We start from the raw sequence: 17,175 nt of genomic DNA, 5'->3' as shown, positions 1-17,175 counted from the left end.
CAAGATTTTTGCATTGAATAATTTCATGGCCGTTTCTAGACTGAGTAGGCGGATGTTTTTGATGTCCTGTATTGCTATTATTGCTTGGGCTGCACGTTCTGTTATATGTTTTTGTGAAGAATTTGGCTGTTGGTTGAAATGTCACCCCTAGGTATTTAAAATCGTATGAGATTTTTATTTTTTGTCCTCTGATGTTGATTTCTGCATTCTTGGGTGTTTTGCATCCTTTTCTGAAAATCACCATTTCTGTCTTTGTTATGTTTATGTGTAGTTTGTGTTCACTGCACCACTTGTCTATTTTCTCAATGATTTTCTGCAGCTTCGGCATATCTGTTGAACCTATGGCTATGTCGTCAGTGTATGCATATACGTGTACATCTTCTTCATTTTCTCCAGTTCACAGTACTTCTTCAGTGGCAAGAAAGTACAGCAAAGGGCTCATATGGTCACCCTGTAAGATTCCGTTCGATTGCAGGATGAGGTTCGAAAAAGAGAGGTTGTCTGATATTCTGATTAAGTTGTATTCGAGGATTGACTTGATTATTCTTGCCCATATGCTATCTACTCCCATTGTGTTTTCCAGTTTTCGGACTATGAGATCTCTTTCCAGTAGGTGAAAGGCTTTGGTAAAGTCTATGAGCAACGTGTAGAACATTTGTTTCTTTCGTAGTGCTTCTCGCTTCCTGTGCCAGGGTTCCCGGGTTCGATTCCCGGCGGGGTCAGGGATTTTCTCTGCCTCGTGATGACTGGGTGTTGTGTGATGTCCGTAGGTTAGTTAGGTTTAAGTAGTTCTAAGTTCTAGGGGACTGATGACCATAGATGTTAAGTCCCATAGTGCTCAGGCCATTTTTTAGAAAAGCCTGCAGGGCAGTACGTGGAGGGGTAAGCATGGAAGTAGGTCACGGAAAATTAAGGAAGCGGTAGGAATGGCAGTTCATGATCACATGCATTCATTTAAGGGTAGATAAAGTCATTACAGCAACGACAAGACCAAGAACTATCTCCCAGAAGAACTTTCTGTGAAGAAGATTGCCTCAAATGTTCCATGAAAAATACCCATTTTTTTCATTTCATAAGAAATGCATAGAACAGCATTCAACACCAAATTCAGTATAGCTTTGGAGTATCCAAGGAATGATACATGGTGGACATGCTGTGATAAAAGTCGTGATCACAATGTTATCTTCAAATTTAAACAATAACATGAAGAAACAAGTCTCGAAAGAAATTAGAAAGGTTGCTGTTGACAAGAAAGTACACAAAGTGAAAGCTGAAACATTTTATACCAGAAAGAAAAACGCTCATTTAAGAAGCCAAAAGTCTAATAAACAGAAGCAATCTGCATCTACTACCAAAAAATGCATGTTTGCCAAATATATGTACCAATGACATCTATTGCAAAAGGCAGCTGTCTGCTCTCTCACTATTCAACTTTCAAATGCAACTTCAGTGTACTACATTTATACTCAAGATATTGGAACAAAAGGGGCCAATCAAGTTGTTTCCTTTTTAAATCACTTTGTGATAGAATTATTGCACAAGGAAGTGTGTTCAACACAGAACAAGAATTACACTGTACCAAGGTGTCTTATTTGTCTTGTGAGCGAACTGAATTTTTTGGAGGCAGTGAAAGTTAGAAGACACTCTTGTGAGTTGAGATAATAATATGGGACCGATTAACTCCTAAGCAGTAACAGTCATTCCAGTGGACTGGGTGCAGATTGTGATGGAGGCTTGATGTAAACCTAAGCTTTTTGATGTTATAGTGGGCAATCAAGATACGATTTCTGAGGAAGAAATATTTGAGAAAAAGTCCTTTCCTAACAAGGCCCATCAGAGAGATAGTCATCACAAAAAATATCCCTGCCTCATTCGGTACTGAGAAACTAATAATGGAGCTTGAGTTTTATCAATAGTGGGAGTTCAACAGAGACTTCAAGAGCAGCAGCCTGGAGTATATCAGTTCCCAGCTTACAGAGGTAAAACATAAAAAAATACAATAAAATATTATTTTAGAATAATTTTGCTTGCTGCTGCTGCTGATGATGATGTTGAAAGTAGTAGTAGTAATAATAATAATAATAATAATAGTAGTAGTAGTAGTAGTAGTAGTAGTAGTAGTAATTTGTCTTTATGAGTCCTCTGGCAGCATCAAAAGAAAAGTATCAGTACCTCCAGGTTTTAAAGGAGTACTGCAGACAAGAAACTAGATTGTTTTATATAAACTTTTTGCACTAGTCAGAGAACTGCATGTTGGGACAAAGTGACATTGTAGTTTATTCTTATAGCATTTTATCACATGAAATTAAAATTGCAAAGAGAAACTGCTTATCAAGAAGTATCTTTATTGTTTCAAAGATTGTTTTTCATTACAAAATAATCTGACACACAATATTTAACAAAAAACAAGTTTTACTTGCAGTATCTTCTATTCTGCTGTATAAAAGTAGCACATTTTTTCTGGGTGATGCATGAAATAACTTTAAATATTATACCAATAAAACCACAATTTAAATATTTAACGCATCATTTAATATAAAATTTAATGTGTATTACATATCCTTCCAAATGACTTTTGTATTCATTACTTTTGTCCATTAGTATCCATGAAATTTAGTTTCAAACTTTAAAATTGCTCTCCTGAACAAATTGATAATGTGGACAAAACAATTTTTTTTCCTGTGCTCTTTGTTTTTGTGCTATCTTTTGGATTTTGATAGTGTACTGATGTTGATAAAACACATTTTTGGGCAGGATGCCTTTGATGTGCCATCTTGATGTTTACCATGTTTATAGTAGCACATTGGAGCAATACAATAGTTTTTTTCCGAAAAAAATTGAGTGTAGGTTGTTTTGAGTACTTGAGATCAAGTTGACTGTGAAAATTCTTAGAAATCCACCATGTTGCATATTAATGTAAAGCTCTACTCATCAGTTTTTCGATGACAAAAGTTTCATTGCTGTATGTGGATTAGAACCAGAATTATAGTCACTTATGTTGAGAGAGAGACATGTAAATTTTAAACAATTTCCAAACTTTGCAGACCTGTAACTTTCTTCACAACTGTCATATACCTCTGCAAATTGGTAGTTTTGCATCTCTTGTCTGTCTCACTGGATGCAACAAGTTTGAGAGAAATCTGAGATGGTCAGGTTGAAAATGTTACTTTTCTGCATTTAATTGACATGGAACTACCCATCAGCCAGTAGCCAACTCAAAAATATTTCCTGCCTTCATTACTACATAATAGATGCTGGTTATTTCACTATAATACAAAGAAAGAATGCTACTGCAGTATTTTCAAAACAAAGTGATAGCTTTCCAAGGGTAGAATGACTATTGACCCACACATTTGTTGTAGAAAGTGGTGAAAACCAGTGCTAGATGACGCCTGTGACATTAATTAACTCTTTCAGAAATATAAATAGTTTTCCCCATGATTTAACCAGAATCTGATGTCTGTGGAGAATGTGTGTCTGTAAGACAGTGAGTGTGAATGAAACACCATCTTAGTCTGTTATCATTCAGTAAAATGATGAAATCAAGTTCTGTCATGTTTCAGGTATGTGTGATCACAGTACATGTGACCACAGTCTAGAGGATATGTGATGAGAGTACATTTCTGAAATCACTCTAAAGAAAGCACCTGACACTATGCCAAATAATCAGAGATTTGGATTTGAGCTGAAGACACTCTAACAGCCCCATCCCAACTGTCCAGTCAACAAGAAAATATTAAAATGATATAATCGAAGTTTTTGAATTTATTTGGCAGAACTATCTGACATGTGAATGTATAAAAGTATGTGATAGGAAACGGCATTGTAGAATAGAAATTCCAAAATGGTTGTTATGTTAACCATAAACAGTTTTAATACTTGTCTCAATCATTTGAAGAATCTGTGGCCCAGGTCATTGTGAAAATGTATTTTGGGGTATGATTCTTTAGGGGTCTCAGGTTTGTGTAGTGTCAGTGAAGATATTAATTTGCAGTTAAAAAAACATGATAGTACATTGTGTTATTCAACTTTTCTAACAACTGACTTCCTGTTTTAAATTTTTGTAAACTTGAGGAGGAGAGTCCCTTTTAATAGACATTGGTCTCACAGATGATGACATTGCTTTTCATAGTTGTAGGATTGTAAAAAATTGACATTCATGTTACACACAGTGTTCACAGCAATCAGTCCAAAAAGTAAAATTCCAGTCCATGTCATTGACAGGACTTGATTCAACACAACTGCCTGAAAACCATCCCTTGAAAAACTAAACAAAGACATTAAAACTCCATGATGCTGAACATCAGTGATATGTTTTCACTGCCAGCCCGGGTTAACATTTATGAAGAAAACAGTATTCAGTATATAAAAAATATAGAAAAATTATCATTATTTGTTTTTAACATAATTTTGGAATGGAATCAAATAATGCAAAATACTAAAATTTGTTCTTGTTACTCATAAAAGGAATAATTGGAATTTTATAGGATAATTAATGTTCTTTGAAGTCAAAGATATGAAGTGGATTTTCAGAATCTTGCAAAAAATATGGAAAAGAATGAAATGTCAGATGAATGTTTCCAAACAATATGTTGATCCCAAAGACCCCCTTTTATCAAATAGTCAAAAGATGGATGGAATGGTAAATTTTGATAATCAGAAGATGTATTACAGTTTGCTATTGAACAGAGGTCCTTGTAGTACAGATTTGTCATGACATACACTTTATACACCTTGCTAACAACACTTCTAGTTTTCCTTTGGTTCCATATAGTGAAAGAGGAATGTGATGATGATTTATTTAGTTTCAGTTAACCTCTTAATGATAGTGTTATTCAGACATCAGAAGTCTTGATCAAGGTGAGCCTCACTGTTGGAGTTACAGTGTTGTGAGGAAAGGATCATGAAAGCAATTCATAGATTACTTAACTTTAAAGGAAATGGTACATTTATGCCAGTTTGCATTTTCTATGGAGTCAGTTAAAGCAATTAATTTGTTGTGTTAGCCTCACTTAGGCATGCAGGTAAGGTGGTTCATAAAGGTTAAGAGGAAGTGCTAGGCAGCTGGCTGAAGACTGACAGCAACTAGTGATAACATACAGATATAGTAAGATGTCTCAGCCTCAGGAACTTCTAGGCAATGGTTCACACTTTTAAACCAAAGAGAGAGTAAGTTCCCACAAAGTTCTAGCATGCAGGGTGGGTTCCCTTGTTCAGGTGGATGTTTATTCATACCTACAGGATTGGCTATTTGAAAAATAGTATGATGGTATCCTAGCAACATATGAGATGATTACATTTGCCTGCAATGTGCTGTTATTGTGTTGAATATAGATTTTGTCTGTCTTTTTTCCCATACTTTAGATCAAAACCATTTGCACCACAGCGTGTTCAGCAGCAAGAATTGGGTGGACAGGGCACACTTGGAGTGGATGTCTTTGTTACACCAGATCGTCTTATTCTTCTTGACACACAACCAATGTTATCACCAGCAGCAGCAGATCGTTTGGCTGCACAGGATCCTACGAAACGACATGATTTCATCTCGGCTGAGGGTGCTGTTGAGACACAGTCATTGCAGCTTACGGCATTTCTAATGACTGTCTGCCATGTTGTAATTTTAGTTCAAGATTGGTTCTTTGATCCAACTGTGGTCAGGTTTGTGAAAATGTTTCTTATAGTGTTCTATTCATTTGTAAAGTCAAAAAGCTCATTTAATTCTTTGTTGTACTCTTTGTAGTATCACTTATTTTCTCAGATTTTCTGGATTTTGTATAAAAGTATAGAAATAAACTTTTGGTATAACACATAATAAACAAATGTATGATTTTGCCTCAATTCTAGGAGCATACTGAATACATTACTTCAAATTACACATATTCTTAGTTTAGCAAACTGCCACATCAAACCTCAATAAAGTCTGACAGTTCCTCCTGCATTTGTAGATCTAAGAATGTGGTTATAAACATGAAAGAGGAAAAGGTATACTATGTGTTTCTCTTTTTCTTGAGCATGAACAGCATAGGTGCAAAGATTGAAGGAAGCAAGCTCCATTCAGCATATACACTGCAGCAAAGAAGCAAGTGTTGGGAATGGAGAAAATTTTGTCTTCCTTCAGCAGAGCATTCTCTATAATTACATTTTATTCTTTGAACTGATCATCTATGAAAGTTACTATAACAACATTCCTTCTCTGGAAAGAAGTTGTTGTTTGCACCTGCAATGGACAGAAGGCAGTCTCATCATACATTTCACCATAAGAAACTGACACCAAAACACAGCATTCATAATGGCTATGGCTGTGGTTGAAATATGCTCACTATTTTTATATACTTTAATTTAGCATATTTCGTGACAGTACTCACTTTTCCGTGAAATGTTTATAAGATGATATTTGACTTTTCTATGTTGGCTTCAGTCGTCTAGTGAAAGTATGATTCCACAATGCTGTTTCGTCGGCTGGAGAAATGACCTGGTTCAATGCGTTTGCCTCAGTTTTGGTGCTTCAAATACCATTTCTTCAAATGTGGTTCCTTCTTGATGTTTATATAAAAAAAAATTAGTAACATAATTCATTTTTCCTGCTCACTAGCAAATTATTATAACGGCGACCTGCTCACTGTTCCACTGTCCCACACACCGAGAGTTCACTGCCGACTGACTATGGTCAAAGACGACTCCAGTGTCAAAGACATTTCACACGACACAAAACTTCTAGTTGTAACAAGTCTCTTTGATATTCTTCATCACATCTACTAATATTAATCAATATGCTGTCACTCTCAAACATATAAGCAAATTAGCATAAAATAAGCCAAATTACAATTCACAAAAAGAAAAAATATTCTGACAAAAATATAAAAAAACATTTACAACCTCCCTCATTAGATTTGGTATCGACAAATTCAGTAGAAAATAACGCATCTCCCAGATTACATGGTGTTGCACACAGTATTGTGTGACACACTATCAGTGGAGAAGAAACACTAGTGGACCCAAATCTTCAAACTTCAACCTTCCAGAACAAGGGCCTTTAGCACTGAAGGAAAGCTGAGCAGGTAGTATTAAGTTTAAGTGGACTTCTCTTTTGTGGTTGCAGGTGATGATACAGTCTCATATTCATTACATTAATGACCTACATTGAAAATTCACTGATCTGCAGAGTGTTTATTGCAAACAAAACAGTATATACTCCTGCAAATTGAAATAAGAACACCGTGAATTCATTGTCCCAGGAAGGGGAAACTTTATTGACACATTCCTGGGGTCAGATACATCACATGATCACACTGACAGAACCACAGGCACATAGACACAGGCAACAGAGCATGCACAATGTCGGCACTAGTACAGTGTATATCCACCTTTCGCAGCAATGCAGGCTGCTATTCTCCCATGGAGACGATCGTAGAGATGCTGGATGTAGTCCTGTGGAACGGCTTGCCATGCCATTTCCACCTGGCGCCTCAGTTGGACCAGCGTTCGTGCTGTACGTGCAGACCGCGTGAGACGATGCTTCATCCAGTCCCAAACATGCTCAATGGGGGACAGATCCGGAGATCTTGCTGGCCAGGGTAGTTGACTTACACCTTCTAGAGCACGTTGGGTGGCACGGGATACATGCGGACGTGCATTGTCCTGTTGGAACAGCAAGTTCCCTTGCCGGTCTAGGAATGGTAGAACGATGGGTTCGATGACGGTTTGGATGTACCGTGCACTATTCAGTGTCCCCTCGACGATCACCAGTGGTGTACGGCCAGTGTAGGAGATCGCTCCCCACTCCATGATGCCGGGTGTTGGCCCTGTGTGCCTCGGTCGTATGCAGTCCTGATTGTGGCGCTCACCTGCACGGCGCCAAACACGCATACGACCATCATTGGCACCAAGGCAGAAGCGACTCTCATCGCTGAAGACGACACGTCTCCATTCGTCCCTCCATTCACGCCTGTCGCGACACCACTGGAGGCGGGCTGCACGATGTTGGGGCGTGAGCGGAAGACGGCCTAACGGTGTGCGGGACCGTAGCCCAGCTTCATGGAGACGGTTGCGAATGGTCCTCGCCGATACCCCAGGAGCAACAGTGTCCCTAATTTGCTGGGAAGTGGCGGTGCGGTCCCCTACGGCACTGTGTAGGATCCTACGGTCTTGGCGTGCATCCGTGTGTCGCTGCGGTCCGGTCCCAGGTCGACGGGCACGTGCACCTTCCGCCGACCACTGGCGACAACATCGATGTACTGTGGAGACCTCACGCCCCATGTGTTGAGCAATTCGGCGGTACGTCCACCCGGCCTCCCGCATGCCCACTATACGCCCTCGCTCAAAGTCCGTCAACTGCACATACGGTTCACGTCCACGCTGTCGCGGCATGCTACCAGTGTTAAAGACTGTGATGGAGCTCCGTATGCCACGGCAAACTGGCTGACACTGACGGCGGCAGTGCACAAATGCTGCGCAGCTAGCGCCATTCGACGGCCAACACCGCGGTTCCTGGTGTGTCCGCTGTGCCGTTCGTGTGATCATTGCTTGTACAGCCCTCTCGCAGTGTCCGGAGCAAGTATGGTGGGTCTGACACACCGGTGTCAATGTGTTCTTTTTTCCATTTCCAGGAGTGTATATAAGAATAGGCCACTACTCCCCACTTAGTAAAGGTCCTGAGTGGCAGATGCACAAGAATAAATCTTGCACGCACAAGCTCCCTTATCTGCACTTACAGTAATTTTCACATTGACATTCATAACTTGGTGAAAGATCTGTCAAAATCTGTAGGAAGTGCTGATCATATATAAGGTCAGTGAATCAGTTTAGACCTTCCTTTCAATCTCATGTGGATCCCTCTGATATTTAAACTGAATACAGTAGATTAAAATCAGAAACGTTAAATACCAGGTTTAAAAATGTATTTATGTGTGAGGATACTTCTGTGCCAATGTTTCATCAGCAGACAGACTTGTGAATGATATTTATATAAATACCACATGTATTGAGAAATAATACTATCTTGTAGCTTCCAATATGTAATACATTGAAGAGCCAAAGAAACTGGTACACATGCCTAGTATCGTATAGGGTCCCTGTGAGCACACAGAGTGCTGCAACATGACATGGCAGGGACTCAACTAATGTCTGAAGTAGTGCTGGAGGGAACTGATACCGTGCATCCTACAGGGCTCTCCTTAAACCCATAAGAGTGTGGGGGGATGGAGATCTCTTCTGAACAGCACGTTGCAAGGCATCCCAGTTATGCCCAATAATGTTCATGTCTGGAGAGTTTGGTGGCCAGAAGAAGTGTTTAAACTTGGAAGAGTGTTCCTGGACCCACTCTGCAACAATTCTGAACATGTGGGGTGTCACATTATCTTGCTGGAATTACCCAAGCCTGTTGGAAAGCACAATGGACATGAATAGGTGCATGTGATCAGACAGGATGCGTAGTACATGTCACCTGTTAGAGTCGTATCTAGATGTATCAGGGGTCCCATATCGCTCCAACTGCACATGCTCCACGCCATTACAGAGCCTCCACCAGCTTGAACAGTCCCCTGCTGACATGCAGATTCCATGTATTAGTGAGGTTGTCTCCATACCTGTACACATCCATCTGCTCGATACAATTTGAAATGAGACGTGTCTGACCAGGCAATATATTTCCAGTCATCAACAGTCAAATGATGTTGACGGACCCAGGCGAGGCATAAAACTTTGTGTCATGCAGTTATCAATTGTACACTAGTGGGCCTTCGGCTCCGAAAGCCTATATTGGTGATATATTTTTGAATGGTTCGCATGCAAGCACTTGTTGATTGATGGCCCAGCATTGAAATCTGCAGCAATTTGTGGAAGGGTTTCACTTCTGTCATGTTGAACAATTCTCTTCAGTCATTTCTGGTCCCGTTCTTGCACTATCGTTTTCTGGCCGCAGCGATGTTGAAGATTTGATGTTTAACTGGATTCCTGATATTCACGGTACACTCGTGAAATGGTTGTACGGGAAAATCCCCACTTCATTGCTACCTTTGAGATGCTGTGTCCCATTGCTCATGCACTGACTAAATCTTGATAACCTGGCATTGTAGCAGCAGTAACGATCTAACAACTGTGCCAGACACATGTTGTCTTACATAGACATTGCTGACTGCAGTGCCATATTTTGCCTGTTTACATATCTCTGTATTTGAATGCAGATGCTTGTACTAGTTTCTTTGGCACTTCAGTATATAAGAAGAGTAACACCTCCACACTTAAATGTCGGTGGGTCCCCAATGTTTAGACTCACCAAGTTAGATTTGCACTAACAAGTCGTATAGTCTCCCTATGGCATATTTTCAGCACCCTATGGCATTTTGACCCTAGCAGCCAGCATTCCAGTCATGGGAACTGCTTTCTTACTTGCCACAGCATAATCTCTATTGTTGCTTAGGAGAGTGACTAATTCATCTTAACCGTAGTGCTCACATACAGTGTTGAACGAACAAAATAAAAGGTTTTCAAAATAGGAGAAAACTTACATATCCCCTTTTTTCACAATTGATATTTTGGATATCAAAATTCCAATTTTGAAATTAGTATGGTCATTGAATTATGGTACATCGGGCAATGTATATATTTTTGTCATTTGTCTCTGTGCAGCAAACTTTGTTCCCCAAGCATCAAAAACAGTTTTAAATGAAACTCTCTGCTTGCTCCTTGAATTATGTTAATTAAGAAATGGATTTTCACCACAGATTTCCTTGAACATGAACTCTTCATTAATTTATTTTTTTGGTGCATTGCTACAAAATAACCAAAGCTTCCAAAATTACAAAAATACATAAATTTAAACTAACTACTTTTTCTTCAGATTATGATAAAATTCAATTGCTGTTTACCATGCTTTCACAATATTAATATCCATACCTATGATGGATAGGTTTCATAACCAGTTACTTTTGCACAGTCTGATGATACCCCAAAAGTGTGATTGAAATTAAATAACTTTGCAATCCAGACAATCTTTCAATTTTAAATAATTCAAAATAGTTACTGTATCAGCTGACAAGAATGGAACGGAATTAATTTTACTTGTATATGGCCTTTATGTTTAACCTTTCCAGTGTGTCATTCCAAGATTTGGACTAAGCCTGAGGCCCATTATCACTAAGTATTTTCATAGGTTTGTGTACAGTAGATAAGTAATTTTTCCTCAGTTGACTAGTCCCAGTACTTTTCTGTAAGGGATAGACTCTCAAAAGATTCAAAAAGCTTCCATGATCACTGAAACACAACTAAAACCTTCTCTGGTTGTTGGTAGTGGCCCGAATAAAACTACAGCAGCCAACTCCCCATCCTCTTGAGGTATAAAACAATACACAACTTTGCTTGATCATTGCTAATTCAGTCTTGTTCCTGTTCGCTTTTGAGGTTTATTATAGTTTCTTCAGTATACTCTCCATGCTCTCATTGTTTTATGTAGAGTAAAGGGATTTCGCTTGGTTCAGAACTCACCTAAACTCCCTTTCTCATTCTCATTAGTAGATGACGTACTGCATCTGCTACAATGTTTTCTTTGCCTGGTCTGTACTGTATATCAAACTGGTATTCTTGTAGCACTATATAGCCCACCTGATAAGCCTACCATGTATCAATTAACAATTCTTTACGAGAGCTAAGGCTTTATGATATGTTACATGACTTTCCCACCCATCAGATAATATTGAAATATTTGGAAATCTCATACAATAGCTAATGCTTCCTTCTCAGTAACTATATACTTTCTCTCACATTTGGTCAACATTCTGCTCATGAAACTGATCATACTGTATTGTGTCCTCTCATACATCTCTATTAATTGGAATAGGTGGGTTCTGATCCCAAATTCTGAACTGTCAACTCATAGACAAAATTCTTGACTCAATTTAGAGTGAAACAATGTACTCCCCATAGACAGGGCTTTTTTAATTTTTTCAAATTCTTCTTATAATGTTCCATCCATATTCCCAGAGTATTCTTTTTCATTAAATTAAGGAAAGTAGTTGCATTCAAAAATTGTTCATTTACGAATTTTCTACAAAATTACATAAACCTATTTGTTGATTATGGAAATCATCCTATTGCTTCCAGTTTCTCTTAACTTTGAGTAACACTGTTTCTGAAATTGTATGTTTATAGGAATTGGATCTCACTTTTTTCAAATTTGGACTTGGCCAGATTGACAGTAACATTTCCCTTTTGGTAAGCAGTCAGTACTGTGTCCATAATCCTGTTATGCTCTTGCAAATCACTGGAAGCAATTAAAATGTTTTCAACATAAACTGTGATTTTACCCAACAGCTCTTTCCCTAGTATAAAATCCTGCATCCTGATGAATGCTGACACCAAGATGTTTTTCCAATAGGCATTACCCCGAAATGGTGGCACTCGTATCCATAAACAAAAGCTATGCATTACCAGCAATTTTCTGGTAACCGAATTTGCCAATAACAAGTTGTTAGGTCAGGACTGGATAACATGCTAACTCCTTCAAAGTTTTGTCCTAACTTTTCAAGAGCTTCTGACCTTTCATTCTGAGGTTCCGTTCGTCTTATTTATGCCATTAGCATCTGATATTACCCTTACTGAGTCACCCTTTTGTTGCAAATGCTAACAGTGTGCAGTTTTGGCTTGTCAGTCTTTTGGTTATTTGCAAGTCCAGCATTTTTTGAGATTTCTTTCCTTTGGCTAAAGGTTTTGGATAAAGTTTTAATTTAAAAGGTTGGTGCAGTTGAATTTGAAAGGGATATTTCCCATTAAGCTTGGATTATTTGAAAACACTTTCTAATAATTCAAAACCAAATTTTCTAATTCTCCTTTTTGTCTTTTATTAATTATTTCATTTTGCTTACCTTAGACCTTATTTCATCACCCACTACTTCAGTTTCAATATTGTTATGACCACTCTTTCTTTTCTATGAGGTACTTTCATTGTTATTGGCTTCCCATTGACAACATTCATGCCTCACCTTTAAATAGCATCTAACAAGTGCTTCTTCATGAAGTATTTTTAATTAACAAATTTTATTTTTATCTCTCCCCCCCCCCCCCCCCCTCTCTGCCTCTGTCTCTGAACATTGTATTCACCATTGAGTGTAGAAATTATTTATTTCGAAGCAAACTCTTTTGCTATACCACTTGAAAATGGTCCAAAGGCCAAAATTGCAGCTGTGAAATAAATAATTTCTTCAGTCATTGGCGAATATGATGCCCAGAAAGTTCTACATGAGTGTGAACTTTGAGTCGGAGAAGTTTACCTCATTTCTGGTACCACTTACTGTCATGGTCATGTTACCTCTTTCAAAATCTGTAATAGCCACGTGATTTACCAGCAGATCTATTCCTATGATAAGAACCTACACATGGATCTGATACCCCCATGGCAGAAACCTCCATCAATGTTTCCAAACTCATCACTTTGAATAACGCTTGTCTCTTTACTATTTTACTCTTTCCTTCAACATTATGTATTTACCCACTATTTGAGTAGTTTCTTCCCTGAAAAATGCTGTTTTAGACATTACCTTAAGTACTACTCAACCAGTATTCTCTCTCCCTCTCTCTCTCTCTCTCTCTCTCTCTCTCTCTCTCTCTCTCTCTCTCTCTCTCTCTCTCCAGGAGTGGCAAGTATCGCCTCCTGACATTCCCCAAGACAGAGTGTCACCTTCCAACCGAGTGATAAAACGCCCTACCTTCCTCCTACCATCAATTCCTCTGGTAATAATCTGTTAAATTGTTTAATAAAAGTTCCTGTAATTTCCTTTTTGCAACAAAGTTGTGGAAAGTACACGCTCTAGTGGTTCCCATTGACAACATTCCTGTAGTATTACTACTTGCTATGACCATACTTCTTATTTTTGAATCTAATTTCTTCTCTATGTTTTCAGCAGTAATATCAGTGCCACTGTTAGCAAAATCACTGACCTCTTGCTGAATACCATTTACCTTCTCAAAAATCTCCTTTGTGTTACTATCAACAAAATTTTGAAGTAAATCTGTTTTGACAAATAGCTGTGTGTATCTAATTATTAATTTCAGAGACTGTCTTTTCACATTTCTCTGTCTCCTCACTGAAAGTAGGTTTTAAAGAATTTCTAAATTTCTTTTATCTGTACTAAGTTTAATTAGAAAGACATCACTGCACTTCTTTTATTGGATAACTCATTAGTAACTATTTTTGTTCCTCCATGAAGCCATTAAATCCTTTCATTTAATGCTCTAAATTCTTTGATAGTTTTCTTAATAAGCTCTTCAATTATGTTATGTATTTTACTGTTAGTATTCCCTTGAAGATTTTTCCCCTGTGAGAACTGCTGCCATTTTGTTCAGTTTGCTGCTCGTATCCTGAGAAACTGTGTCATTATTCTCTTTGATATCCCTTCTTATTTCATCAGATTTGCTGTTAAGTTTCCCTAAAAGATCTTCCAATTTATTGTTAGTCTTCCTGGTAGATGATTCTATTTTGTCAATTTTTCACTCATAAAAGCTTGTAACATTTCCTGCGAGTTACTGTTTATGCCTTCTTTTTTTGTTAGTTTCCTTTCCATCACTCACTAGCTGAGTACATGCTTCAGCAATGTTTTCTGTAGAGTCTACGGTTTCTTCTGCCATCCTGTTCCTCAGTTTACTCTAAATCACTCATCTTGTGTCCCCTTTGCCTCTTAGATCTTCCGAGTAAGAGCATATGCCACAGTATCTAACTCTAATAATTTAATCCCCTCTTGTGATTAATATGATCCTTGACTCACTTTCAGTAAGTTTTTGCACCTTCTGGGTGGAGTAGCTGGTTCAGGATGTGTCAGCACCATGCCTGCATGCCGGCTCTCTGCATTATGTGCCTCATGTGCACCCCCATGCGACTCTATCAGTGACTTTGAACTACTTTTCGTGATGTCTCTACAAAATGTGATTCTTACCTCTGGGTGCATGACTGGCTTCACCACATCTGCTGCTGCTGTCTGTCTTCTTCTTCACGTTGCCTTCATGATGATTGTTCATGATATTTCATCCACAAAATGTTCATAACCCTTGCACATGAACTTAAATTTTTTGCAACATGAACGTACTATATTCCGTGACACATGCCATTATTTTTTTGTGTTGCTGTCTGCAAGCCATCTATTACATTCACTTTTAATTCAAAGTTCACTTCTTGTGGAGTCCTAACTTTCCAATGTATTGTGACACTTTTCGAATTTCTTATCTTCAGCATAAGTATTTTAAAAACGCATCCCATATCCTAAAGATAGATGTTTTGAAAATTATTCCTGAAGTCAGTGCTGTGTTGCAGGATCCCCCAATCATGCTAAACCTCTGTAAATAATTCTCAGTTTAACTACATGTCTGTAGGAGGTGACAGAGACAACGTACAGTGGAACTGGTCAATGTTATTCACGTGGAACCAGAAGTTTTAAGGCTAATCTTCCCTGAGTTACCTTGCAACCTACATCCTTCTGAATCTGCTTAGTGTATTCATCTCTTGGTCTCCCTCTATGATTTTTACCCTCCACGCTGCCCTCCAATGCTAAATTTGTGATACCTTGATGCCTCAGAACATGTCCTACCAACCGGTCCCTTCTTCTTGTCAAGTTGTGCCACAAACTCCTCTTCTCCGCAATTCTATTCAATACCTCCTCATTAGTTATGTTTACTTTAAATAATATTCCGGAATGCCTTTTTGCTGCATTTAGTAACAAACACTGTAAAGATATCACAAAATGACACAGTTTGTTACAGTTAATCTCAAAGATAACGGAAAATTGGGGGATGTCCCTTACCCCCCCCCTCCCCCTCCCCACTGGAGAGACAGATATTAGATCTCCTATTGCTGACTTAAATGCCTGGTTTGCAATAGAAAGCTCTAGTAAACTTTGCATAACTTAGGAATTATTTGTACATTGTTGGTAGAATATTAAATATCATTTGCTTCTTAATATAGTTTACTGCATAATAAAAATATAGAAGCAAAGCTTTAATCACTTTAGGACTGCACGTAACAATTATTATGTCAGTACTGGTTTCCAAAATATTGAACATACAGGGTGACAATTATTGAACTTTATGAAATAAAAAACTGCATGGTTGACCATGAGGAATGATGGGAATTATTATGTGCTTGCGTATGGTTTGGTTTAGCAATTAAGCCTGCTTTCATTTGGGTGGGTTAGTCAACAGCAAAATTGGCGTGTTTGGGGGCTGAGAATTTGCATTTCACGATCAAGAAGTCTCTGCACTCTCAACGGGTGGCTGTGTGGTGTGAAGTGTCCAGTCATGGAATAATCAGTGTGATATTCCTTGATGGCATGGTGACTACCAAACAGTACATGAAGGTTTTGGTAGATGATTTCAGCCCCATTATCCAAAGTGACCTTGATTTCAACAAGATGCGGTTCATGCAAGATGGAGGTCAACTCCATCAAAGCAGAAAATTGTTTGATGTCTTGGGGGAGCACTTCTGGGACCGCATTCTGGCTCTGGGGCACTCAGAGGCCACTGGCATGGGCCTTGATTGACTGCCTATTCTCCGGATCTGAACACATGTCTCCATGTTGTGGGGCTATATTAAAGACAAGGTGCACTTCAATAACCCCAAAACCGCTGCTGAGCTGTAAACAGCCATTCAGGAGGTCATTGACAGCATTGATGTTCTGACGCTTCAGCAGGTCATGCAGAATTTCACTCTTTGTCTGCACCAAATACTGCCAATGATGGCAGGCATATCGAACATGTCATAATCTAAATCTGAATATGTATAGTGATGTTTACATGTTGAATAGCATGTGCACACCGTAGTTTGTAACTAATTTACATTTTTTCATGTGGTTCAATAATTGTCACTCTGTAAGAAAGGTAGCAGCACCGCACATAAGTCTCGATGGTCCCCAACATTTAAACTTACCAAGTTATATTCACCATCATGACTCGCATAGTCTTTCCATACCACTGGCATACTTTCAGCACCATATGGTATTGCCAGCCTAGCAACCATCGTTCCAGTTGCGCGTACTGCTTTCTTGCTCACCACAATAGCAATCTATATTGCTGCCTAAGAGCATTAATCTTAATCTTGGTGCTCAAATACGATATTATATTGAGTTTGTGCATAAGTTCATAGTTTTTTTTTCTATAAGTTTAATACACATGACAGAGACGTTAGTCATGAATAATATA

General features: G+C 38.5%; 1 protein-coding gene across 1 annotated transcript in view; it reads left to right on the top strand.

The window, feature by feature from the left end:
• Positions 1 to 17,175, top strand: part of LOC126481844 (nonsense-mediated mRNA decay factor SMG9) — a 94,960-nt gene that overhangs the window by 43,155 nt on the left and 34,630 nt on the right. The window contains exon 5 of the mRNA XM_050105807.1: positions 5,365 to 5,658. Coding sequence (XP_049961764.1) covers positions 5,365 to 5,658 — 294 coding nt within the window. The remainder of the gene's footprint in view (positions 1 to 5,364; positions 5,659 to 17,175) is intronic.

This window comes from Schistocerca serialis, chromosome 1 (assembly GCF_023864345.2).
Source record: "Schistocerca serialis cubense isolate TAMUIC-IGC-003099 chromosome 1, iqSchSeri2.2, whole genome shotgun sequence".
NCBI classification, from domain to species: domain Eukaryota; kingdom Metazoa; phylum Arthropoda; class Insecta; order Orthoptera; family Acrididae; genus Schistocerca; species Schistocerca serialis.
Note: the sequence above shows the minus strand (reverse complement) of the source record. Positions and strands in the feature narration are given on the sequence as shown.